We start from the raw sequence: 27012 nt of genomic DNA on the forward strand, positions 1-27012 counted from the left end.
TATGGAACCACAGAAGACCCCAAATAGCCAAAGAAACTCTGAAAAACAAAAAAACTGGAGGCATCACAATTCCAGATTTCAAGCTGTATTACAAAGCTGTAGTCATCAAGACAGTATGGTACTGGCACAAAAGCAGACACATAGATCAATGGAACAGAATAGAAAATTCAGAAATGGACCCACAACTATATGGTCAACTAATTTTTGACAAAGCAGCAATGAATATCCAATGGAAAAAAGATAGTCTCTGTAACAAATGGTGTTGGGAACACTGAACAGCAACAGGAAGAAGAAAGAAATGGGACAACTTTCTTACACCATACACAACAGGAAATTCAAAATGGATGAAAGACCTAAATTTGAGATAGGAACCCATCAAAATCCATAACAGCTTCTTACTGTACAAATTGCTGGAGGCAAGGGAAACAAAAGCAAACATAAACTACTGGGAGTTCATCAAGATAAAAACCTTCTGCACAGGGAAGGAAACAACCAACCAAAGTAAAAGACAATCTACAGAATGGGAGAAGATATTTGCAAATGACATATCTGATAAAGGATTAGTTTCCCAAATCTATAAAGAACTTAGCAAATTCCACACCCAAAAAGCAAATAACCCAGTTAATAAATGGGCAGAAGACATGACTTTAGAAAACACTTTTCTAAAGAAGACATCCAGATGGCTAACAGACATGTGAAAATATGCTAACATCATGAGAAAGAATGAAATCCTGCCATCTGCAGCAACGTGGATGGAACTGGAAGGTATTATGCTAAGTGAAATAAGTCAGTCAGAGAGAGACAGATATATGTTTTCACTGATATGTGGAACTTCAGAAACTTAACAGAAGACCATGGGGGAAGGGAAGGGGAAAATATAGTCACAGAGATGGAGGGAGGCAAACCATAAGTGACTCTTAAATACAGAGAACAAACTGCAGGTTTATAGGGGGCAGGGAAGAGGGGGAAATGGTGATGGGCTTTGAGGAGGGCACTTGTTGGGATGAGCAGTGGGTGATGTATGTAAGTGATGAACCGTGGGAATCTACCCCCAAAACCAAGAGCACACTTCATACAGTGTATGTTAGCCAACTTGACAATAAATTATATTAAAAATAAATAAATATATAAACACAAATGTTAAAAAAATGGAAGAAAATATGCTCACATTTTGCTGCCAGTATGTCTAAAATGAACAGCACAGGAAATAACAGATGTTGTCAAGTATGTGGAGAAGGGGGAACCCTCTTGCAGTGTTGGTGGGAATGTAAACTGGTGTAGCCACTCTGGAGAACAGTATGGAGGTTCCTCAGAAAACTAATAATAGAAATACTCTATGACCCAGCAACTGCAGTACCAGGTATTTACACAAATGGTACAAAAATACATATTTGTAGGGGCACATGTACCCCAACGTTTATAGCAGCATTATCAACAAGAGCTAAACGATGAAGAGAGCCCAAATGTCCATCTACTGATGAATGGATAAAAAAGGGGCGGTATACACGCACGCACACACGCACACACATTCACACGCACACACACATATAATGGAATATATATAATTTATCTTCAACAAATCTCCAAGTGCATTTGAAAGAATGTGTATTCTGTGGGTGGCTGGAATGGTCAGTAAATGTCAGATTTGTACTATTGGTTTACAGTACGGCTCAAGTCTTCTTTATGTTTATTGATCTCTGCATAGATGTTCTATCCATTATGGAAAGTGATATATTGCTGTTTCTGACTATTACTGTTGTATTGTCTGTTTCTCAATTTCTGTCTGTTTTGTTTTCAAGTATTTGGCACTGAGTTATTAGGTGACTATATATGCAGAATTGTTTCAACCTTCTGATAGTTTGATACTTTTATCATTATAAAATGTTGCTGTTTATCTTTACTAGCATTTTTTCTTTATGTCATATACTAATATTTATTCAAATAACATATATTTATATATTTATATCATATTCTGGTCCTGTTATATGTTATGTCCTATGAGTGCAATATTGAAGTTTTATGACCTTCTTTTTACTACCTATTCTTTCTAAAGCTACTCAATCACACTCTTTTTCCTGTTTGTACTTTACATTTCATGCTGCGAGTTTCTCTTTTTCTTTGTGCAATTCTTTCGGCAAATTTTTTGACACATAGCTTAAATGTAGATTTCTCTAGAGAAATTTGTTTCTTTCTTATAAATTTGAGTCAATATCAATCCAGGACAATAATAAACTAAACTAATGACTTGAAGGTACTTTGACCCAAAATAGCAAAGCAAATTTGGATTACAAATCACAGAAGGGTTAGTCTGTCATTGCAAATTCTTTGAAGTAGCTATTTTGGTCACTTTGTGTTAGCTCCAAGCAAACCTTCTTAGAATAATTTCTTCTTATTCTTGAATATAGAGTTGATGTGATTCATGTCACCCTTTCCTGAGGATATGAATCTATGAATCTTAACTCCCATATTTTCAGGGAGAGATGTTTCTTATGAAATAGAATAAGCTCTGGACATTATTTCCTGTCTAGTAAGTTCATGAGCCTGAGAAGTCAAGCTGAGATTTTCTAGATTTGAAATACACCTTGAGTATCAGAGCAACGATCATCCCTAGCTTTTTGCCCATTATTATATTTTGGCCTAAATGATTATTATTCTCCTGATTTTTCTTGTGGGTGAAATACATACAATATATAATATATATTGTATACATATTATTTTATACATGTATGTATAAATCATGATTAGTGGTTTTTATAGGAAGAGGCAGCCTTAAAACTTGGTCTACTATGTTACTGGAAGAGGATCCCTATTCACAATTGTTTAATTTCTGCGATTTTTCCAGCACCAGAGGAGGTGGTAAAATACAAGTCTACCTAAATCAATGGTGATCTGTGTCTTGTGTGAGCCAGCGCTGGTCTGTGAATGTGCATCAGCCCACAAACAGATAGAGACAGAAATGAAAGTGAAACCTTATCGTGTCTCAGACTGGCAATCAAGACAAAAATAAGCCTGTATATCGTCATTGGATCTGCTAAAAACAGTTTGATTACTAGCTGTTTGTGGACCAAACGTGGAGGAGCACAATGTCTAACCTGGAATGATTTTGCAGACTTTTGTGAGGGTCACATAAAACCTGGTAAATTTTGGATACTCTGCTCAGAAATACGGGCATGTACAAAGAAATATGAAGTGTCAGTGTATGTATAAGGATCATCTGAAGTGTTACAGATCTGGATTACTTAATCCTAGGAAGAGACAAAGGCTGGAGAAGACATTTTGAACAATCACTTCATCACCCGACAGTGCTACTCCACTTACTTGTGAGTACAACTGGAGTAGACAAAAGCTGGATCCCATAACAACTATCAAGGGAAAAAGTTGAAAGACGCCATATTTAGTCACTCCTTCCTCCAATCTGACCTGAGTGCCTACAATGTATCATATCAAGTTGTAGTCTCAAATCACTGCTCCAAATGTTGCAATTTGTCATTCTTTTTCCATTCCTGGCCCCCAACTTCCATGCCCAGAACTAGTATCCTCTTCCCATATGAAAAACTTCCACATTTAAAAATGTTGACGGAGGGCAGAGACCATGGAGAGGAGAACCCACTTTGCCAAACACTCTTGCATTGGACATGGCATGAAACTTCACAGTCACGTGACCACCTGCCAGACTCTCTCTCAGGACATGGGACAGATAGGCTGGGACCGCACTACATGGCATTTGGCACAGGTGTTTGAGTGACAGTGGTGTCATGCAGTTAGTTGCAAGGGGCAGCAGCAACAGCAGTCTCAGCCTCCGGATCCAGTGTCCTATGTCAGGGGACTGTGTTGTGAGGGTGGCATCTATACCCAGGAGCAGGGCCCTGGCTATATGTGAGCCTCCCCCTCGGGTCCATTGTGGATTCTGTTCCCGTCTGTGTAGACTCAAGCCTGGTTTGTGACTTTCCTTAAAATAGAACAAGGCCCCACATTCTCTTTCTCTCATCACAGTCTGTAACTGTGCACATGTATCACAAAGAGGGAGAAGTTGATGTAGGGAATAGCGTTAGAGAGCCTGATTTCAGACTTTTTTTTCACCAGTTTTACTGAGATATAACTGACATACACCATTGTGTCAGTTTAAGGCTACAGTTTCTTGACTTGATACGTTTCTATGCTGCAAAATGCTTACAACCAGAACATTACCCTAGACCTGCAACTTGTCACATAGTTACCATTTCCTTGTGTGGGGCAAACATTTAAGATCTACACTCTTGTTATCTCAGAGATTTTATGTTGAGCTGATAACCACTTCCTCAATCTGCCACCTGGCTCTGCCCCCAGTGAGAGAAAATATGTATCTCCCAGCAGGCCTTGCATTTTTCTTCCTAGAAAAAACAACATTTCAATGTGGATGTAAGACCCCTTCCCACAATGAGGGCTCTCATCAGTGACTTCACTGCAACTCTATCTGGTGGAACCCGAGGATTGCTTGTAGGTTTGTTACAAAATGCTCAGGCCTCTCCCCACTTACCATGTTAGAGTGTTGGGCGTGGGCCCAGGAATCACTACTTAATAAGCCCCACAGAAGAGGGTGAGGCACAGCCATGTGGGAATCGTGCTTTATGTGCTTGGTTCTCAGTGTGTGATCTGAAGACCAGAAGCAGCACCAAACTTGTTATAAACCCAGAATCTCATGCTCTATTGCAGACTGTCTACCTCTTCCTAAGCCCAGGAAATTCCAGTGCACACGGAAGGCTGGGTCTCCCTGGAGTGTGTGCCTTCTAGGTGCAGAACCAGAACTGTGCAGTGTGCTCTAGGTTTGCTCTGATCCACTTGCTTAGTGCTGACAAGTCCAGGGTTTGGTCCTGTTCCTTTCTCTTCTATGGCCATCATCCCCTTGGTGACCTCATCTATGCTAAAGGCTTTAAACATCATTTATATGATGTCAACATCCATATCTATTTTTCCAACCCAGATATTTCTCCTACCCTGTGATCTGTATCCAACAGCCAACCTCACCTGTATTTCTAATAATCTCATTTTCCACACTCCTAATGGGGTGCCTGTGATGCTGCTTCCCCAAATGTCCTACTTCCAAAATCTTCCCTGTTTGATTGGAAGACACTGCTCCTTTCTTCTTGCAGTCTGAAGTATTGGATGCTGTCCGTGATTCCTCCTTCTCACAACGCAGAATTAATACATTAGGACATGCTGCTAAGTTCATCTTTAATTGTGTCCAGAACATACACTCACACACACACACGCAGACACTAACCAGAGTACAGTCACTCCCTCTTATTTTCTCTCTTCAAACCCCAAAATAAATCCAACATCCCCCCTCCTGGAAAAGGCACAGGCTCCCTACAGTCTCTCTACTGGTGTCCCGCCCTTCACCTCTCAATTCTGCACAGCAGCAAACAGATGCTGCTAAGACAAGTAGTACGACGTGAACCATCTGATCTAAACCATCTGGTGACTCCACATGTCACTCAGAGAAAACTCAAAAGCCTTCTAATCCTAGACCTAGACATCTGACCGCATTTCACATGCTCTCTGCTCCAGCCACAGTGGCCTCTCACCCTTCCTTGAACAAGGACACGCTCCTGCCCTAGTGCGTGTGCCTGGGGGTTCCACTGCCTGGAAAGAACTCCCTGAGACATACTCTTCAACAATTCCTTGTGTCCCACACATCTCTCAGAGGTCAGCTTCCCAGTGAGGCTCACACTTACCACCTTAGTAAAGTAGCCACCTTCCCTGTCCCACACAGGTAATTCTCTGGGTCACCTTCCTCAAAGCACCTACCAATTTCCATTTAAACACTTCCCTTATTCACCACATTTATACAGTATACGGTTGACTCTGAATTAACACTGGTTTGAACTATGCACATCCACCGATATGTGGTCTTTTCTACAATAAGTGCTGTCAATGCCGTTTGTCTTATGTTTTCTTACTATTTTCTCCACCTTAATTTATTGTAAGAATACATGTTACATATCCATGTAACAACAAAATATGTGTTAAGTGACTGTTCCTGTTTTCAGTAAGGCTTCTTATCAACAGTACGTTATTAGTGGCAGTATTTAAGTTTCAGGGGAGTCAGAAGTTATACTTGGATTTCTGACTGCTCAATGGGGTCAATGCCTTCAGTCCCCACATTGCTCCAAGGTCAAGTAGAGTCTGTCCCTCACCCCTAGGACATATTCTCTGCAAGACCAGCATGTTTGCCTCTTCTTAATTACTGAGGTGTCCCAGATGAAAAAATAGCAGGTCCTGCACGTGGCACACGATATTATCAGTGGAACAAGTGGTCAGCAGAGAGGACCTCTGTCTTCTGGATGAGCCTCAGGCACAGCCGGTCCGTGGCAGCTCCCGTACAAAGTGCCCCCACCTCACCATCAGTGCCGCCTCTACTTTTCCCCAAGGCTGCTCCCCCCCCCACCCTCTCTGCTCAGCTCCCCCCTCCTACAGCGTTTTCCCTGCACAGCACAACACACAGTTATAGTCATGTCTTCAGAATTACTGTACTCAGCCTCTACGGGCCCTTTCTCCAACCAAATAGAAATCTACATTAGACCCTGCTTTATAAATCCATGAACGTGGATGAGAGCCAGAACCAGCATCACTAGAACTAAGAGCAGGGAGAGGGCATAGAGAGGCAGGGAAGGTAGAAACTAACTGAAGTATAATAACGATGAGAAACTCTCAGACTCCTCCTACCTCCAGAATCTAAAGAATAATCCAGAAGACAGTTCGAGAGGACGGGGAAGATTGGATGAATCTGAAAATTCACCTCTCCAAACCCCAGAGACCCCTGTGTGCAGGGCCCACCTAGGCCTGCGGAACGACAGCCCAAAGGACTCCTGGTGCCACACCTATCGGGGTCACCCGGGGAGAATGAGACAGGAACTTGGACACAAGAGCAAGAACAGGCCTGATGCTCCACAGAAACAAGGAAAAGAAAACCACCCAAAAGATGTGGCTAAGGTCATGAGCCTGGATGGAGCCTGGGCTGACCCAGTCACAGGAAGCTCTTGCTGCACAAGCTCCTGGTGACAGGTGACATCCAAGCCCCTATGATCTCAGGTCCTGGTGAGACAAGGTTCCACAGAAGGGACCAGGACAAGGAGCAGAGACATGACCCAGCTGAGGAGGGAGCACGTCACACTAATTATGCACTGAGCACCGACTGGACCCAGGTCCGTCCCCGCTCGGCTCCTCCAGCCCTCTCCTGTCCCCACCTGCAACAGACACAGCACAGGAAATATGCGGGTTCTGGGAGGTTCTCAGGGCTTTCATTTATTTTCTCTTGCAATTTTACAAATGTTCTCTTTTATTACCTCATCATCCCCACATACCAAGAATTACAAAACACAAATTCCTATCAGGATTCTCATTTTCAGTAGGGAAGTAAGGCGTCAGTACTCAGCCCAACATGAAGGAAAGACAGGGATGGAGACGGAACACAAATCAGTATGGGAGGGGTCATGGTGGGTTTGGGGGCCAGTCTCCTGCGTCCTCACAATATGCTAATAGGAACACAGACACATCTGACACCATCTGAAGAAAGTCAGGGGATCTTGATGTCACCAAGTGGGAGTGTGAACAGATCCTGCATCGCTCAGTTCTCCACAGGCAGCGGGTCTCACACTGTGAAAAAAAATCATCATGAACACATTTAGGTCAGTCACATAAGTGCCACATACTCAACAGCCCCCCACATGCTCAAAGTGTCCCTAGTGCCACCACTCCTCCCCACTTCACCCTCCAGAGTCTTACCTTTAGGAGCCATTAGAGACGAATCAGAGCCCTGGGTACTGTCGTCGCCTGGGGTAGAACAAACAGGACACGATCAGAGCCATAGGAGTTGAGACTAAAGGAGCAGCCAAGGGGGAAGGGGGGTGACCCATGGGGTCCTGTCTACACAATTCCAGGTTTCAGGGATCACCCCCTCCATACTTACGTGCAGCATGAGAATAGCTTGGTCCCTTTCCTCCTGTGGAAGAAAATAGCATGTTAGAGATCTGGGACAGGTGGGCCATGTGATCCTAGAGCAACCTCCTAGTTCTGGTCCACAATGAAGTTTCCAGAGTTCTGACTGAACACCCAGGACAGGATTGGGACACATGAAGAAAGAGGTGTGGGGTCACAGGACCACCTGACTTGCTGGAGGTCTGACCTCAGCAGGGACCTTCCTCTCTGTCCTGTCACTGCTGGGAATCAGGTCCCCGTCACCAGAATTACCAAGTGAAAATCTGTTCTTCATTTTCACAAGTGCTTTGCTACAGAGTGATTGTTAGTAACGGCTCCAGACTGGGCAGGTCCATGTGTGTGGATGGAACTGCCCAGGAACCAGTCAGGACAATGTGCTACCTAGGAAAACCCCCAGTGGGACAAGAGAACTCACATCCCCCCACTCTGTTCCTACCTGAAAACTTCTTCCTCCAGATCACAGCTCCAACCACCAAAGTGACCACAAGGACAACCACACCAGCAATGATGCCCAGAATGGTGATGAAGGGCAGAGACGATGGCTCTGGAAAGGGATGGAAGGTGAGGGGCCCAGACCTCCGGCTTCAGTCCTAACTCTGAAATTTCCAGAAGGGCCCTGCTTTCCCTGACACGGGACTCTACCCCAAACCCTCCTTACCCCATCTCAGGGTGATGGGCTCAGGCAGCCCCTCATGCTGCACATGGCACGTGTATCTCTGCTCCTCTCCAGAAGGCACCACCACAGCTGCCCACTTCTGGAAGGTCCCATCTCCCGCAGGCCTGGTCTCCACAAGCTCTGTGTCCTGGGTGTGGTCCTCCCCATCACGCTGCCAGGTCAGGGTGATCTCCGCAGGGTAGAAGCCCAGGGCCCAGCACCTCAGGGTCACCTCATGGTCAGAGATGCGGTGGTGGGTCACCCGTGTGTTGGGAGATTCTGAGGAAGAAGAAACAGAGAATCCACACTGTGGTTTAGCTTTATGGGCCACTGAAACTGCATCCACGTGACCATCCTGAGGTGGACAGGACAACTGGTCTGGATGGAAGAAGTACAAAACCCAGACAGCAGTCTAGCCTTTGGGATCTCCTGATTCTTGTTAAGTTCTGGAATCAGGGAGAGAAGCCCAGGTAGGAGACTGCAGGTCCAAGGGGGGAACACACTGTGGTCCTGAGTGTGGTGGAGGGTGAGTGACTCAGAAAACCCGGAGTCAGATCTCCAAATATGTTCCCAGATGGAGACAAGGCCTTGAGAGGGAAGGTCAGGGTTCACAAGGTGGCTGCCAGGGTCAGAGGGAACTGCTGATGGGTTATTTCTGGGATGTCTCAACCTGCACCCCAGGGAGAAACTGGATTCCTGTCTCTCTTTTAGAGAAAAGCACCCTCAAGGTGAGTCAGTCTCTAGTAGGCATATGAACTCCCAGGCGGATCTCCCTCTTCCCACCCGTGGGAGGGGTCATGACACTGAGTCCATTTTCCCTTCCTGGTGGGAAGCCAGCCCCAGTGGAGGGGAGATCGAGGAGGCCCCGCGGTCCCGGTACCTGCGCGCAGCAGCGTCTCCTTCCCCATGTCCAGGTATTTGGCGAGCCACTCCACGCACGTGCCCTCCAGGTAGTTCCCTAAGTTTTCCGCCTCACCCGCCTCCTCCCACTTGCGGCGTGTGATCTGCGCCGCGGTGTCCGCCGCGGTCCAGGAGCGCAGGTCCTCGTTCAGGGCGATGTAATCCTTGCCGTCATAGGAGTCCTGACTGTACCCGCGGAGGAGGCGGCCGTCGGGTCCCACGTCACAGCCATACATTCTCTGGATGTTGTGCGACCCTGTCCCCGCCCCGCCCCCAGAGCAGCAGTGATTAAGGTGAAACCGAAAGTAAACCCGCCTAAAACCTCCCTCGGGCTCTTTCAGGGTCGTGGGACGGGGGTCTCGAGGCCTCGGGGCAGCGCTCAGACCCGGAGACTCGGGGCGACCCCGGCCCGTCCGTGGGGATGGGGGTCGTGACCTGGACCCGGCCCGTGACGCTCACCGGACTCGCTCTGGTTGTAGTAGCGGAGCATCGTGTTCAGGTCCACTCGGAAAATCTGTGCGTGGTTCTTCGCGGTCCGCGTCTCCCGGTCCCAATACTCCCGCCCCTCCTGCTCCACCCACGGGGCCCGCGGCTCCATCCTCGGGTTCGGGGCGTCGCTGTCGAACCTCACGAACTGCGTGTCGTCCACGTAGCCCACGGCGATGAAGCGGGGCTCCCCGAGGCCGGGCCGGGACACCGCCGTGTAGAAATACCTCAGGGAGTGGGAGCCTGCGGGCGCGGAGGGGCTGAGACCCCGCCCGACCCTCCTTCCCGCGCGAGGCCCGGGTCCCAGGGGGAGGGGGACGGGAGGGCAGGGGGAGGGGGACCAGAGTTGGGGAGAGCAGGGCGGAGTCCGGGAGGGAGAGGGAGGGGAGCCCGGGGCGAGGCGCGGGTGGAGGTCTGGGTCCCGGCGGTGGACAGTCGCTTTCCTCGGGGGTTCCGCTTCCCCGCCGGGCGGTTTCTTCGCTCCTGCCCCTTAGAGTCCCTTTCCTCCCGACCCCGCACTCACCCGCCCAGGTCTGGGGCGCGGCCAAGGCCCCCAACAGCAGCAGGAGCAGAGTTCGGGACATCACGACCCTCACCCTCAGAGTCTGGGGAGAAATGTGAGTCTAAGGAGGCGGGTGCGGAAACTATACCCCGGAACCACGGTGCCGCTGATTGGCGTCTCCAGAAACTGGACACTAATAGGTGTGTGAACCGAGGCCGCGTCATCAGTATCCAGGCAGAAGGACCTGACACAGGTTGTGACAGGGAGAAGTGAAACCAGGGCAGATGGGGACTCCCCAGTACTGGGCTTCCCTGCCCCCGAAGCCGCCCTGGGGCAGAGTCCCTGAGAGGCAGGCCTGGGGACCTGGGACTTGGCCTGGACTCCTCACCTATTGCACAGAGCGCTCTTTGTCCCACTGTGTCCCTGAGTTGTGCACCAGGAGCTGTGTGAGTCACTGATTCTCCAGCATTTTGTTCTCAGGATATCTCTACAGTCTTACAAATTAGTGAGGCTCCCAGGGAGAATTGTGTGTCTGTGGATTCTATCGATCCTTATTTACCACAGTAGGACTAAAACAGGTTCATATATTTATTAATTCATGTACAATCACATGAAAACAGAAATATTGTTTGTGTGGAAAGTACCAATGTTCCCAAATGAAAGGGGCAGTGAGAATACTGGTTTTGTTCCATTGTACATTTTTGCAAGTCTCTTTCTTGTCTGCCTGGTTGGAAGACCACTGGATGTTCAGATTTGCTTCTGCATCTATTGTGTTGTTTTGGCTGAAGTATATGAAAAAATTTATATCCTTGACCAAATATAGGAGAATAGTATGTATTATAACCGTTTCAGATAATTATGGATATTCATCTTTGATACTATATTAAAACTACACAATGTGTACTTTCTCTGAGGTTCTTTGCAAACTGGACCTGAAACAGTATCATTAACTGTGTTTTTCTGTTACATTAAATCCATAGGCCCATCTGCAAATGGAATGGATCTTGTACTAATGCATGAATGTTTTTAAGTAACGTGTTGTGTGTTGTTTCGCTAAGTAATATAGGTTTTCCAAGATTGATTAGAGTGGAATCGAATTATCAAAAAGTCATTTGTTTTGGGGCACCTGGGTGGCTCAGTTGGTTAAGCATCCGGCTTGGGCTCAGGTCATGATCTCACGGTCCATGAGTTCAAGCCCCGCGTGGGAGCCTGACTAGGATTCTGTGTCTCCCTGATTCTCTGCCCTACCCCTGCTTGCACTCTGTCTCTCTCTTTCTCTCAAAAATGAATAAACGTTAAAAAAATTTTAAAGAACGTCATTTGTTTTAATATTACCACAAATCCCAACAGAAAAGATGGTTAGTACTTAGAAGCTGTCAAGCTTCTGGGTGGGTCACAGGTTGATGGGATGGGCTTCATGGGTGATGGGTTCTAAGGAGGACACTTGTTGTGATGAGCACTGGGTGTTGTATGTAAGTGATGAATCACTCAATTCTACTCTTGAAACTAATATTAAACTGCATGTTAACTAACTGGAATTTAAATAAAAACTTAAGATAAACAAAGTAATGGTAAAAAGCAGCAATTGCTCAGTAACCAGCACAGGGAGATGTTTGGTATTTGGTGGGTCATATGGTGCCTTGTTTTTGTCTGTAATTGGACAAAGTTATGTCAGGTTTCAGAGTGTACTTGTGTGCTGTCGATGTTTCGTGAGATGACTGGCTCATGTCCCACAGGAATAATATGGCCCAGTGGTGGCATCAGCCAGCTTCTGACCACACTGAGGCCCAGCTGTCAGTGTCAGACCAGTTCCTGTTGTGGGGGCTGCTGTTTCTTCTGTCTTCAATTGCATATTTTAAAATAGCTACAACCCGTCAATAATAATTAAAGACTTGGTGTTTTGGGGAGCCTGGGCGGCTCAGTCGGTTAAGGGTCAGACTCTTGATCTCATGGTTTGTGAGATGGAGGCCTGTGTCAGGCTCTGTGCTGACAGTGTGGAGCCTGCTTGAGATTCTCTGTCTTGATCTCTCTGTCTCTGTCTCTGTCTCTGCCCCTCCCCTGCTCATACTCACTCTGTCTCTCTCTGTCTTAAAATAAGTAAATAAACTTTTTAAAAAATCTGGAGGACTTTTAAATCCTTAAATAGTCCCATATACATTGGCCCTGTTAGGGTTCTTAAATATGTTTATTTCTTCTTGTATCACACCCTGAGGAGAAGCTTTTTTTTAGATTATGGATTGTGCAACTTTTTCACACTAAAACTACTCCCAGAATTAGGGTAGGTCTTAGGTTTAATACTTCATAAGCAGGAATATTGTTCATGGTCATTCCAGACCTTAGTTCCAATACTTATCCCTTTGTCATGGAGTACCTCCTTCCTGTCTCCTAACATGTCTGCCAGATTTGGTTACTGTTCTCTGTATCTCCTCAGAGGCCGATTTGCTCAGGAAAATCCGAAGCAAAGGAGAGAAAGGAAGAGTAATTATACTTAGAGGAAAAAAGGAATCATGTAGTGGGGAATAAGAGGGACTTAGTGGTTTCATGTGGAGGGTGTACTTCCAGAAATCTCCCACTCTGGCACATTGTCATTCTCCCCCCATACACACACCCATGGGCCCACATCCCCCTACTCTCCACATACAGGCAAGATCTTTGTGAAGTCTGTGCAGTGTTGCATTGCCCTGGCCCAGCTCCTGGTGGAGCAGAACTTGCCAGCCATTGCCATACACTGTGAGACCCTTCAGGAGGAGAGGTGAGGGAGAGATGGAAAGATGTCTTGTGTCCTTGGGAAGAAATGAAATCCCTGAGATAAAGGACTGTGAACATTTTTATGATTGTCTTTATGACAAAGGCTTTCTTGGTCACAGTAGTTTAAAGGTCTTCAATATCGAATTCTTGTGGCCAGCAACCTATGTGGCCAAGGCATGGACATTAAGCAGGTGAACTCTGCCATCAACTACCACCGGCCTGGCGATTCCCACACCTACCTGCATCGGGTAAGCTGCACACCCACACGGACATCCCAGTGCACCTCCCAGCCCCTGATTTCCTATGTCTTCGTACATTACACCCTCGTCCCTCCTTTTGGGTGTCTTCCTACTTTGGGGTCTTCCAGTGCTACCCTCTGTCCCCTTCCAGGAGGCCTGTGTAGGCCAGTTGCCCGAGGGGATTGTCCATCATGTTTGTGTCAAGTGAAAACAGTGCCAAGATCCTCAGTGAGGTGCAGGGTCAAACTGAGGTCGATGGTACTGAACTGCCTGAGGAGATGGACATTTCCTCCTCCAGTGAGTGAGTGAGGATCTCATGAAATTAGTTCCTCCAACTCTTCACAGTCTCTTTGTTCCTTAGAGACTTTGCCTTGAACCATGTAGTGCAGAGAATGGTGCCTGATGCCTAATGGATGCCTGACAAGTTTATGCACCCCGACCTTGATCCCATGTTGGGATGTTTTGTTCATTTCTATGTCCAGTCCCTTTCCTCTCTCATCCAATTAGTTGTTTTTGCACCCCAGTGTCTCCTTTGACCCCACACCCCACATGAACACCTGCATGTATAGGGGTCTGTGTTTCTGCCAGTCTCACTTAGCCTTCCCATGCCTTATTGTAACTGTGCATGTTTTCTCTGCAGTTGCAGTCATGGGAGAGGATGCACCCATTCACAGAGCCTGATGCATATCTCACACCCAGGAACCAGGAGATCATACATGACCTGAGCTGAAATCAAGAGTCAGATGCCCAACCGTCTTACCTACCCAGGCACCCCTACGATTTATACTTCCTAATAATTTCTTTTTAAAAATATTTTAACTTTGAATATAGTTGAAAGACACGATTACATTAGTTGCAGGTGCACAACACAGTGACTCAAATTCTGAATACATTCTGTTTTTGAGAGAGAGACAGCCAGAGCAGGGAAGAGAGGCAAAGAGGGAGGGAAGGAGAGAGAGAGAGAGAGAGAGAGAGAGAATAAGAGATTCTCAAGCAGGCTGATTCCTGCGGGGCTGGATCCCATGACCCTGGGACCATGAGCGGAGAACCCACTGCCACCCAGGGGACCTTCACCCTCTGTCTACACCATGCTGTGCTCACCAGAGTGTAGCTGCCACCTGTCACCAGACAGTGATGTTACAGTATCACTCATGATATTCCCTGTGCTGTGCCTTTTATTCCTAAGACCTGTTCCTTCCATACCTGGAGCCTGTGTCTCCCACTCCCCTCACCCACTGTGCCCATCCTCCCAACCTCCTTCCCTCTGGCAGTCATCAGTGAATTCTCTGTATTTATAGGTCTGATTCTGCTGTTTGCTTGTCTTTATTCATTTGCTTTCTTTTGTAAGTTCCATATATGAGTGAGATCATACTTGTCTTTGTCAGTCTGATTTCGTTCAATTAGCAGACACACTGCCCTGTTTGTCCATCCATGTTGTCACAAGTGGCAAGATCTCATCCTTTTTGTGGCTGCATAATATTCTAGTGTGCGTGTGTATATGTGTGTGTATATACCACACAATTCCTTAGCCATTTGTCTGTGGTGGGAACACAGGTTGTATCCTTGTGGCTTTTGAAAAGAACCTCACACACTGAACATCATCTGGGATGAGGGCGCCCCCTGGTGTCCAGGCCCCTGTCCAGGTGCTGGACCTGAAGGAGACCCTAGGGAGGGCCTGGTTGAGGAGAAAGGCAGCTGGGTCTTCTCTCCATAGTCCTGTGGCCGCACGTGGGGTGAAAGGTAAGGGGACATCCCCCACTGCTCTGCTCTTGGGTGGATTCTGACTGAGAAGCCTGAGTGGGGTCTGGACTGTAAGTCAGGTAGACATGTCTGAGCAGAAGCCTGGGTGTCAGTGGGGAAAGGAAGAAGTTTCTGAGCAGCCCTGGACTCCACAGGGGTCAGGCTCAGGGGTGAGGCAGGATTGCAGGAGAGGAGAGTTCAGGAGTCCGTGCCATTGCTGAGGTGTCTGTGTCCCTGTGCACCTTGTCCTCCAGCCCCGTGATGGTGATACAGGGAAAACCGAAAAGTAGAAACACTTCCTTGGACTCCTACTTCTCAATGTTTCAAAACTCAGTGAAACAAAACACATTTCTGATTTGGAAATAGCATCTCAATGTCTATACAATGCTCCATAGTGTGGACATGTACACTCACAGTTTGTGAGTTGACCCCACATCAGGCGCTGGGCTGACAGCACTGAGTCCGCTAGGGATTCTCTCTCTCTCCCTCCCTTTTCCTCTCTCTCTGCCCCTCCCCTGCTTCTGTACTCTCTCTCCATCTCTCAATAAAAATAAATAAACCTTAAAAATAAAAGAATTGGTGTTTTCACTTTGGGGGGTAAATACCCAAGAGTGCAATTATTGGATTATATGACGAGTCACTATGTTGTAAACCTGAAAGGAATGGAACAGTGTGTGTAAGCTGCACTCAAATAATAAGGAAAAAAAAAGATTATTAGAAATATTAGAGAACCCTTTGGAAAGGAAGACACGAAATGTCACACACCTATATTGGTAATAAATAAACACAAAGAAAATGAGAGTGTGGAATATGTAGAGAGACTGGTCCTAGAGGTGTGGTAATGAGAGGATTGCAAAGCAGGGGGCTAAGACTCTCCAGGAGCCAAAGCCTCAGTCCCCTGGCTCAAGCCTCTTTCATTTATGCAAATTGTTGACAACAGCAAGCACATACGACATAGTATTTGGCCTCTTGTCAGGTCATGTACCTGTAGTGTTTTCCATACTGGGTCATGAGTACATCTGGCACCAGACAAAACATTCTTATCCCCAGGGTGGTGCCCGGATGATGTCCTTCTGGAGAGAACCATAACTCCCAGTGGCTTTCTGTCCTGGGAATGAAACTTCTTTCAGTTTCTTGCTGCTTTGTCCCTTTCCTTCAGGACATTCTTACGGTGCATCCGGCCTGCTGTTCTCCAGCATCTTCCCCTTTCTCTTTGTATACGATGGACTGTAGGAGGACATGACATAACCCGAACTGTCGTCGGTCGATATGTTGACAGGCTCGTCGTCTCTGGCACAGACTGTACATGCAAGTATAAATACACCGCATATTAATACAAACAGAATAGCAGTAGAGAAGCTAAAATTCTTAACATGCTCTACAGGGCTCAATTTTCCTCATCCCTCTGTTATACTTTCTAAGACCTTAGAACAGGATAACAGGTCCAGATTTCTTTTGAAAGTCTCATATATCTGTGCTTGCAGATGTTGAATGTCCATAGACACGTTAGATTGTCCGAGCAAGTGTCTCTAACATCATTCCATGGAAATTTAGTGTTATTAAATGGTAATGCAACTACACATATTGATGCAGTGTTCCAATCACATTGTGATGATATTTGCTATGGTGGAGACATGGGAAGTGGCAGCCATAGGCCAGGGTGTGCTCTAAGTAAATATAAGCCTTTGGATGAGGGAGTAAAGGGTATAGAATTGTTAAGACAACTGTATAATGCGCAGTTAACACAGATCATAAGGGCCTCAGAATCATTCCAAACTCTCTGTCTCTTTAATAGTATGCATGGCAAACGGACACAAGCCCGTATGTACCAGGTACTATTGACCGTGAAGGATAAAGTACAAATGTTGCTGGAGCTGTTTTTATACTATGTGCCCTTGCAGGTATGGAAAGGGTGGGGGACAGCAGTTAATTTCCATAGATGCTTTTGTAAGGGTCCTGGTTGTAAATGAGGATGGACGCAGAAAATCCCCCACTGTGCCAAACAATTGAGCCATTAGCAGTGGTGAAGATGGTATGATTATGAATCTCTGAGATACAGGATGCGGGGTGCGCAGGGAAGATTGGGGACATCTGACTTGACCTCAAGTACTGCAGGAGTATTAGAATTTTTAAAACAATTAGTATTAGAATTAGTATTAGATAGAGTGTCTCTATCATTTGCTAAAAACAACATGGTGGGTGAGAAACGGAGTGAGGAAAGTTCTGCACGGAGGCAATAGAGATGGGGCAGGAGTTGGCGGAGTCATGTAAACATGTTGGATTTTTAGGGGCGGATTTTGTTTGGATGTATTTAGTTGTGTTTCATGTTTTTGCATTGGAGTCAGGACAGCATGTTTGTATGGGGAACTGCTGAGTCAGCAGAGAGGGGGAAATGGATGATGCAGTGCCCAAATGGAGGGGCAGCCTGAGACAGGAGGGGTGCCTCAACTATCACTTAGGAGGTGAGGACACAGGTGCAGATGGGCTAGAGGATAGGGAGGAGGTGTACTTCTCATCTGAGTGAGAAACAAAGGAGCTCATCACCTCAGGAGGGGAGCAGGGAGGGGTGCAGGAGACTGAGGAGGGGGGAGGAAGTGAGAAGCAGCCCTCTCAGGAAAGGGACAGTGAGCTGACTGGGGAAATGGCATCTGGAGAGAGCAGGGCTGGGACCCCTGATTGCTGTGCTCATCACCTTAGAGACAGAGTTCCAGCAGCAGGAGCATCTATCATAGACTAGGAGAAAATGCAACAAAGTAGCTCAGGTGTGAGAATTACCATCCTTTCTACTTTGTCCTCATTCACTTTTCTCATTTTATAATTTTTCTACAGGGAATATACATCACCTCATATATATTGTACATCATACATACACATCATAACCAGTTTATACATGTTTCTTTACAATTTAGCAAGGAAGGAGATGGTAGGAAAGTCAGCAGCTCAGGCCACAGAGCTGGGGGTGGGGGTGGGGGGACTGGGCCTGCCTGTCTGTGCCCTGGGCAGGGGACTCACAGAGACTTTGCTCCATTTCTCAGGACCCTGTTCTCTGGGGGGGGGGGGGGGGGGGGAGGGCGGGGGCAAGCACGATCTTTCTCTTGCTTCTGGGGTGTGCTCCTTTATTCATTTATTACTATCTTGTCAGTTTAAATACTTTCTAGATGATGGGTTTTGTATGTTACATGGCATATTAAGCTATTCTCATGGGAGTACTTGTCTATACAATCAAGCCCACCTGCTTCAGAAATGAAAATTCAAAGGCAAAATAGTTCAGGGAAAAGATGATTGGTCCTAAAGTAGAAGATCAGAACCCGAGTCTTGATTAATGGTCTGAGGATGATCTTTCAAGTGTTAGGGATTTTAAACTAGTTTATGTTTTGAAAACATCACTCCAGCACATACGAGGGAATCCAGCAGATAACCACAGATATCCAAAAATAAAGATGTTACATGGTAATCCCTCATCCCCCCCAGTTACCCAAGTTCTCTCCCCAAAATACATTACAATGAGCCATTTCTCCTTTCTCCTACCCACCCCCCAAATACATCCGTGCATATATGTCTACTGTTAGTTCATAAAGAAGTTCAGGCCAGAGACTGGGAGAAGATATTTGCAAATCACATGTCTGATAAAGGACTTGTTTTAGAACACCCATCAAACCCTTAAAAAGCAACAATAAGCCAACTACTCATTAAAAAAATGAGCAAACGCCTAAGCAGACAGCTCACCAAGAACATATACTCCTGGGGAATAAGCACATGAGAAGGTGCTCACAGCAAGTGTCATTAGGGAAATGCAAAGGGAACAACAGTGGTCTGCCATCACACTCCTGTCAGAATGGCGGGAATCCAAACACTGATAATATCGAGTGCTGACCAGGACTTGGAGCAACAGAAAGCCTCAGACACTAATGGCAGGAATACAAAGTAGCACAGTCACTGTGGGTGTCAGTCAGCAGTTTCTTGTAAAGCCAAACACAGACTAAGCATGGGAGCTGCTGATACCTCTCTGAGGTATTTACCCAACTCATTAGACAACTCATGTCTGCACAACAACCTGCATGCACATTTTCATACTGGGACAGCCCATATCTCTGGGCTGCACATCCTGACCTCCTTCTAACACTACTTCGTGGAAAGGGACAAAGCATAAAGAAGAACTTCACGGGGAGAATCTGGGCAAGACGACCTTAGCCAGGGGGTGAAGGGTAACTTCATCAGTGATGACCAAGTGATCACTGTATGCTCTTGATATGTTGTGTTGAGAATGGCCCGTCCAGTTGTGGTCTCCCCGGGGCCCATAGCTTTGGGCAGCCTAATTCACAATGAGGGATAGTCTATAATGTACCAGGAAGTTCTCCTCAAACATCAAAAAACAAAAACAAAAACAAAAACAAAAAACAGGAAAGTCTGAGAAATGGTCACAGCTTGAGGAACCTGAAGGAGACATGACTGGACTTAACTCAGTGTGGAATCTTGGGTAGGATCTTGGAAGAGAAAACGAAACCGATAAAAGCAAATCCCGTGTGGAGTTCAGTAGTAGGAATGATGAGTATTGCGTCATCATCTATGGTAAATGCATGAGGTTCAGGGTGGTTTTAACAACAGGTCAACCTAGTGTGGGGCGTACAGGGACTCTGCGCTAACTTTGTAATTCTCTGTAAATCTCAAACTATTCTAAAATGAAGCAGTTTCTTTTTTACAGTAACCCTCAGACAAGTACTAGGTCCAGGAGGAAAAACTGTCTACTTTTCAGTTTTCCTGGGGTTGTTCAAGGGCCTGGAGAGAGGGATTGAGGGGAGGACAGAGGGAAACTACAGACACAGGACAGGGCTCCAGAATCTCCTCTCCTCTGTTCCCTGCCCCACCCCTGCACCTGCCTCCAGGACTGCTCAGAAGGTACCTTCATCCCCCTCCCTCGCTGCTCAGCCTGACTCACCTCAGCCCAGTCCTCTCCCCTGGCGGTGCAGAACCGGAGAGCGGCAGCGCCCCCGTGTGGCCACAGGGATGACGACAGAAAACCCGAGTGCCCTTTGGGCTTCTCCCCAGGTTCCTACTGGGACCTTGACCCTGGAGTCCCTGTCAGGTGTTCCTGCTTCTGCCTCCAGAGCTACAGGATCCTCCTCCAGGGAACCAAGTCTGGATTGTCCATTCCTAAGATGTGGTCGAAGAAGGGCAGGAGGAGGAGGCGGGTAATGACCTGGAATCTGGGGAGACTCCTGGAGAAGTGAACAGAGGTAGGAAATTGGGACATTAGGGGGATGAAGGCCAACAAGAGAACAGGAGGAGGAACCAGGGACCAGAGGTAGGGGAAGGGTCATCTTAGGGGACCCTTGTGGGGGGAGTAGGGGTTCTGGAAGGAGCACAGGGGTATCTGGGTGGGGCCCTGGTGGATGTCCCTGTTTGCACTTGATGGTCATTACACAGGATTTAGCCCTGTAATTGGTCAGGAAACTGTACTTAGGTTTAGGCATTTTTCCATACTTACAATAGGAATAGTTCAAACATCCCAGAATGAAGGGGAAAGAAGAGAGAGGGGAGGTGGTTAAGGGGCTCCCTTTCTTCCAGAGCAAGACCCCCTTTTGCTGGGGAGGCAGAGAGAGGAAAGAACTGAGAGGAGGGACAGCAAGGTGTGTGCACCCTGAAGGGACCTGGTTCTAATTCTGGAGTTTCCAGATCCCACTCCCTGGGCTAAGATTTCACAGCCACCTGCCGTCCACCCCTGTGTCACCTGGAGACATTCTCTCTTTGTGAACACGGGGAGCCACTCCTCCAGGAGGAGCATTCCCAGGGCCTCCAACAGGGAGGTGCCCAGCAGCTGGGGCCATGGAGGCTGCGTTCCTGGAGCTCAGAGACAGGACGTGGGGTGGAGGCTGGACACTGCAGGGGCTACAAGGACATGAGCCATGAGTCAGGCCCATGCTTCTGCCTACCATTTCCCCCAGGACCCAAATGTGTCCCCTACCTGCTCCCCAGGCCTGCAGGACCCAGGCATCTCAACACCATGCCCAAGATTGACAAAGGGGAAGCCCCTGTGCCAGGGGGTCAGACCCCCCACATTTGGAACCTGGAGGGTTGCCCCCTCCCCCACCTGGAGAGCACAGGACCCTGGCATGCTGCCTCTTCCTTCCTCCCCTTGGTGCACCCTTGAAACAGGGTCTTGGTGCACCCTCGAAACCCAGACTGCTGTCTGGGTCCCTCAGGCCTGGCTTCCTGTCCCTGCAAACTGTGAAATCACAACCTCTGTTTCTGTTGCATCTGCAGACCTCACATTGTCATTTCTGTACATTGTCACACAGGTACAGACAATTCTGACCTCCCTGTGATTGCCCCTCTAAGCCATGACGACCCAGGGGTTTGAGGTGTGTTCTAATTCCCAAATATTTGGGATTTTTCCAGAGATACTCATGTTACTAATTTAGTGTCACTGTGGTTGCAGAGTGTACTCTATAATTTCCCTGCCTTCACATTTATTTAGGGCCAGTCTGTGGTCTATTTTGGCCCATGAAATGGTTGAAGTCATGTAATCCTTATCTGTTCTATTAATGAGAGAAGAGTATTGATCTTCAAATATAATAGCTAATGTCTCCATCTCTTTACCTTACTTCCACTTTATGTGTCACCTGTTTTAGAGCTCTGCACTGAGGGTCTTCTCCATTCATTACTTTGTTTTGCTGCAATGCTGACCTTTTGTCCTTAGAGAAAGTCCTTCTTTGTCTCTAGCGATGCTCCTCCCTATGTGACAGCCTATTTTGCTTCAGGTTAATGCAACGGTCCAGACTTCTTATACTTTCTATTCCCATGGGATATTCATTCCTTCACCCTTTAAGTTTTAACTTATCTTTGGGTTTGTAGCTCAAGTGTTTCTATTCTACACAGTGTATAGTCCTCTTGATAATTATGCACTCGGATAACATCAACCTTTTGATTGGAATTTTACTTGGTTTATATTGAATATGATTCCTGACATGGTAGGATTTGGGTCTATCATTTTGCTCTTTGTTTCTGAAGTGTGTCATGTCTTTTCCATTCTTGTGCCTCTTTTCTACCTTCCTTTGTTTCAAGCAATCAGTTTTTGTTTATGCTTCGATTCTTCTGGTGGCTCTTTAGCTATACTTATTTCCGTTAATTTTTATTGAAGTTGTAGGGATTGAAACCTGCATCTTTCACTTTTCACAATCTACTTAAGGCAACATTGAACTCCATCCAGTACATACAGGGATAGAGTTTCATTTAGCCTTCTCAGTGCTAGTATTGTTACATGTGTCACCAGCATACATTGTCAGTCAGATAATATCATGTACCTCTTAGTGTTTGCAACAGTCATATGTCTTTTAAAGAAGTTAGGAAGAAAATGTACATATACGGAATAACACCATTTCTGGTGTTAATTACTCCACTCTGTTTATGAGTTAACATCTGGTGTCATTTCTTTGTGGCCTGCAGGACTTCCTTCAAAATGAGTTCATGGCGGGGAGCTTGCAATGAATTCTCCTAGCTTCTATTTATCTATAATACATTGACCTAAAACTTACTTCCCCACTTATATTTACTAGTTTAAATTTATCTTTCCTGTGCCATTTCCTCCCTATTGTTTTATTTTTGGAGGTTTTCAGATGAGATAAAATATCCCAGGTGTGAATGCACAGTTAGAGGAATGTCACCAATGGTTTAGACCCATGGAACTAGTAAGATGAGGGCAATAGAGACAGGTCCCTCATCCTGAGTTTCCTGATGCCCCTTTGCATCTGGTCTCCCCAGCCCCCAGCCCTGGGCGGCCACTGGTCTCCTTTCTGTCTGCACTTGTGACATTTCTCATTCTATTACATTTCTCACGAGGAGGCTCTCCTTATCTCCAGCAATGTGTTCTCTTTTCAAATCTCTTTTGCCCCTGATGTTAACATATCAGCCTCCTCATGTCACAGTTTGCCTGGCACAGCTGTTCCATCAACTTACGTTCTGCCTGTGTCCTCATACTGAAAGTGCAAGTACTTTTTTTAATGTTTCTATCTTCCTTTTTGAGAGGGAGAGAGTGGGAGGTGAAGAGGAGGGAGACAGAGAATCCGAAGCAGGCGCCATGCTGTCAGCACAGAGACTGAACTGAGGCTCAAACTCACAAACCATGAGGTCATGACCTGAGCTGAAGTCAGATGCTTAACCAACCTAGCCACCCAGGTGCCCTGAAAGTGCACGTCTTGTACACAGCACGCAGTCGGACATGTGGCTGTGTCTACAGGGGCGTAACATCTTCAGCCTACTTCTCCCCAGTAGAACAGTAGGGCTCCAGAGGACTCTTCCTTTTCTACGTCTCTGCTCCTTTCCTTTAACATTTCCAGCATTTCTGCTCATCTCTTCCTCCTAAACTCTCACCTCACAGTCCTTCTGACTCCACCCTGCCCCACTCCTCAGCACCTGCCTCGTGTAAAGTGTGTGTGATGCCAGCACCCCTGTCCAGTTTCCAAGGTCTGTGTCATTATCCATTGCGATGCCACAGATTATAACATGATTCTGCCGCTTTGTATGACATTATTATAGCAATAATAATAATAATAATAAAATAATATAAACATAATAATAATTAAAGTGTAAAGACAGGGGATGAGGACAGCTCCAGGGAAGCTTTCTCATTAGGTTGCAGCCAAGATGCAACTAGAATCACAGTGATGCGAAGGCGTGACATGGGCTGGAGGATCAAGCTCACTCCCCCCCCATGTGGCTACTGGCAGGGAGTTTCAGGGTCCACAGGCTCTCAGGGGGAAGCCTCAGCTCCTCACTCGTGGGCCCGTCTGCAAGTGAGCATCTTTCTGAGAGGGCACCTGCCTTCTTCCAAATCCAGGATCTGAGAAAGGGAAGGAAAGAGAAGAAGGGGGAGAAGAAAACCACAGTCCCTTTGGGACCTGATCTCTGAAGTCACACACTATCACGTCCCCCTTATTCTGTCCATGAGAAGTGAGTCACTGAGTCCAGTCTGCACACAAGAGAAGGAGAATTAGTTCCACCTTTTCATGGGGGGAATATCAGTGAATCTGTGAACATTTTAATACCATATGTCCTGTGTGGAAGGTATTGTCAACTTTGAAGATTTGCCTTTGGTTTTTCTTTTTTTTTTTTTTTTTTTTTTTTTTTTTTTTTTTGCTTTGTTTTTAAATGTATATTTATCTTAAGACAGAGAGAGAGAGAGAGAGTGCATGAGCAGGGAAGGGGCAAAGAGAGAGGGAGAGAGAATCCCAAGTAGGCTTCATGCTCAGCAGGGAGATCCAACCAGGGCTCCATCACACGACCCAGAGATCATGACCTGAGCCGAAATCAAGAGTCAAGACGCTTAACCGACTGAGCCACCCAAGCACCCCTGTCTTCTTTTTGATTCTCTCATGTGGACATGAAGAGCCTCAGTGCGGTTTTCTTTTGCTTCTCTTCTCTGGTGAGTGATGAGCTTCTCAGATCTATATGCTCAAGCTTTTTGCACTAAATTACAGGAGTTTTCAAACGGGATTTCTTCAAGTATTTTTCTGCCCTTTTCCTCCTTCCCGTTTTGGAGTCTGATCCTCAGTTTGCCTTTTTTTATTGTCTGTGGACTTCTGAGGCTTTGTAAGTTTCTCTTCAATCTTTTTTCTCTGATGTTTTGGATTGGGTAATTTCTATTGATTTGTATTCAACCTCATTGATTCTTTACTCTGCCTTCCCAGGCCTTCCGTGAAGTTTACCCATTGAACTGTCACTGCATTTTTTTCCCCGTTCAGTTCTAAAATGTCAATTTGGTCTTCTTTGTACAGTCTACTTCTTCATTCAGATTTCCTTTCTGTTCACCCTTTGATAACTTGATTTTCTTAAATTCTTTCAACATATATTTATTCATTCTTTGATGCTCGTGGCAGGGTTTGGTGCTGATTGCAATATCTGGGAATCGTCACACAGGGAACACGCTTGTGTTGACTTTTGCATAGTCACACATTTCTGTTTCTCTGCATGTCCTTTAAAATATGTCCTTTAGAAGTAGATTGTGTGTTTTAGTTTTAGCAAATCTGAAATCTATTGTCTCTTTTTCTTTTTTGACGATTGTGTTTTTCCTAAAAGTGTTTCACTAGCATGGACCCCACTGTGACATGAACGTTGTTGACTGGTGTTATCTATACCCAGTTTTTCCCACCTCCAGGGGCTGCAATTTATCCTGGGTCTTGAGTGAGCCTCCGTCCAGCTGTGTGGTTTGGGGGTCAGTCAAGGTTTGTGCAGGTTCTCCTCAGAATTTGGTCCTCACCTCCTCTGTGGTCGTCTTGTTCCTGGTATTTCCCCCACACTTCTAAGTGTCCTCCAGCTACAAAGTCTGTCCATCCTTCAACCATTATGGTCTTATCTTTTAAGTCAACTCTGTGCCCTATGTGGGGCTTGAACTCATGGTCCCAAGATCAAGAGTTGGATGCTTTATAAGAGACTCTTAAATACTGAGAACAAACTGAGGGTTGATGGGGGGAGGGGGGGAGTAGAAAGTGGGTGATGGGCATTGAGGAGGGCACCTGTTGGGATGAGCACTGGGTGTTGTATGGAAACCAATTTGACAATAAATTTCATATTAAAAAAATAATGGCAATTATTAGATAAACTTCTATATCTTGTTATAAAAAAATAAAATAAAAAATAAAACAAGACCTCCCACTGGTTCCTCTTGAATTATCAGCACTGTCCCCTGAGTGTCCCCAAGCCATGAAGAGTGCAGTGCTCATCTAGGTATTTAGACCAAGATTCTATTCAGATTTCAGATCTCGACCCTCTGCTGCTCCCTCACTTTCAAATTTCCCCTTTAAATGTCCAGCTCCTTGGCACTGTGACTGCTGTCATCTGCCCCGTTAGCCACTGGGCTGCAGTTACACTGGGGGAGGGGAGCACCCAGAGGGGAGAAAGCTCTGAACTTGTGGTTCTCGTCCATTGTAGTGGTGGCTTTTCAAGATTAAAGTTCTCATGTTTCTGCCTGCCTGCATTTACTTTTCATGGACTTCAAGTATTTGAATTAACTCCACCTCCTCCTCCTGCCATTCCCAAAGTCTCACGTGAGAGAGGATTTGGGGTGAAAAGGTCCCAGCCCATGATCTGATCTTGTGAGAACAAGGTGGATTCAGGCACCTGAGGTTCCGTGTTCAGGCATATCCAGCTGAAGTACGGGGAGGCCTGGGATCTGGGCACAAGCTGACTACATATAACCCATAGTGACATAGAAGGATGCCGCCGTGCCACCTCTCATCCACTGCTTCTATAGTATTAGCAAAAATACGCTCTGTACATGAGAAGTTTCTTACATTATCTGCACTGAGTCACCAGAAAGGCAGCAAAGTTTGGAGGCCTTGGAAGGGGTTGAGTTAAATCTGAAACAAGCTCTGTCTTGTCTTCCATCGTCCTCAGAAGCTGCAATGACCATGACTCTCCCCATCTGACAGCTGCTTGTAGCTTTCATCAGGGAGACGCCCGTATTCTTCCCTGTGCTCTGGGCATTTGCGCTGGAGGCTTCTCTCTGGAGAAAGGCAGCAGCCCTCGGAGCTGTAAGTGCATTGGCATCATCAGATCCTCCTGAGTAACAATTGTTACCCCCCAAAGAAAAACGGAGGATTTCTCATCTCACAAGGCGTCTTCTTCCGTCACCAAGGTATGAAAAGTGTATGGAATCCTCCCTGGGAAGTGGACATGGCACAATTTCTTGATGGCCAAGCTCAAGCACCCACTTACAGGATCAGGATTTGCATTTTTAACAAGATCCTCACAGAATTTGCTACGTGCTGGAA

At 46.4% G+C, this 27012-nt stretch overlaps 3 protein-coding genes across 3 annotated transcripts in view; 2 read left to right on the forward strand and 1 right to left on the reverse strand.

The window, feature by feature from the left end:
• The window catches only part of LOC115513706 (DLA class I histocompatibility antigen, A9/A9 alpha chain), a 253834-nt gene that overhangs the window by 195923 nt on the left and 30899 nt on the right, over window positions 1-27012 (forward strand). The gene's annotated exons all lie outside the window — the stretch shown is intronic.
• The window catches only part of LOC115513705 (DLA class I histocompatibility antigen, A9/A9 alpha chain), a 165112-nt gene that overhangs the window by 107197 nt on the left and 30903 nt on the right, over window positions 1-27012 (forward strand). The window lies entirely within an intron of this gene.
• On the reverse strand, window positions 7253-10683 carry LOC115513708 (DLA class I histocompatibility antigen, A9/A9 alpha chain). Its single transcript, XM_030315044.2, has 8 exons — window positions 10542-10683; window positions 9992-10261; window positions 9513-9788; window positions 8636-8911; window positions 8414-8521; window positions 7949-7981; window positions 7765-7812; window positions 7253-7635 (listed from the first exon to the last, which is right to left on the reverse strand). Exons 1-8 carry the CDS (start codon window positions 10600-10602, stop codon window positions 7631-7633), a joined length of 1077 nt encoding a protein of 358 aa, XP_030170904.1. The 5' UTR covers window positions 10603-10683; the 3' UTR covers window positions 7253-7630.

Source organism: Lynx canadensis, chromosome B2 (assembly GCF_007474595.2).
Source record: "Lynx canadensis isolate LIC74 chromosome B2, mLynCan4.pri.v2, whole genome shotgun sequence".
Taxonomy (NCBI): domain Eukaryota; kingdom Metazoa; phylum Chordata; class Mammalia; order Carnivora; family Felidae; genus Lynx; species Lynx canadensis.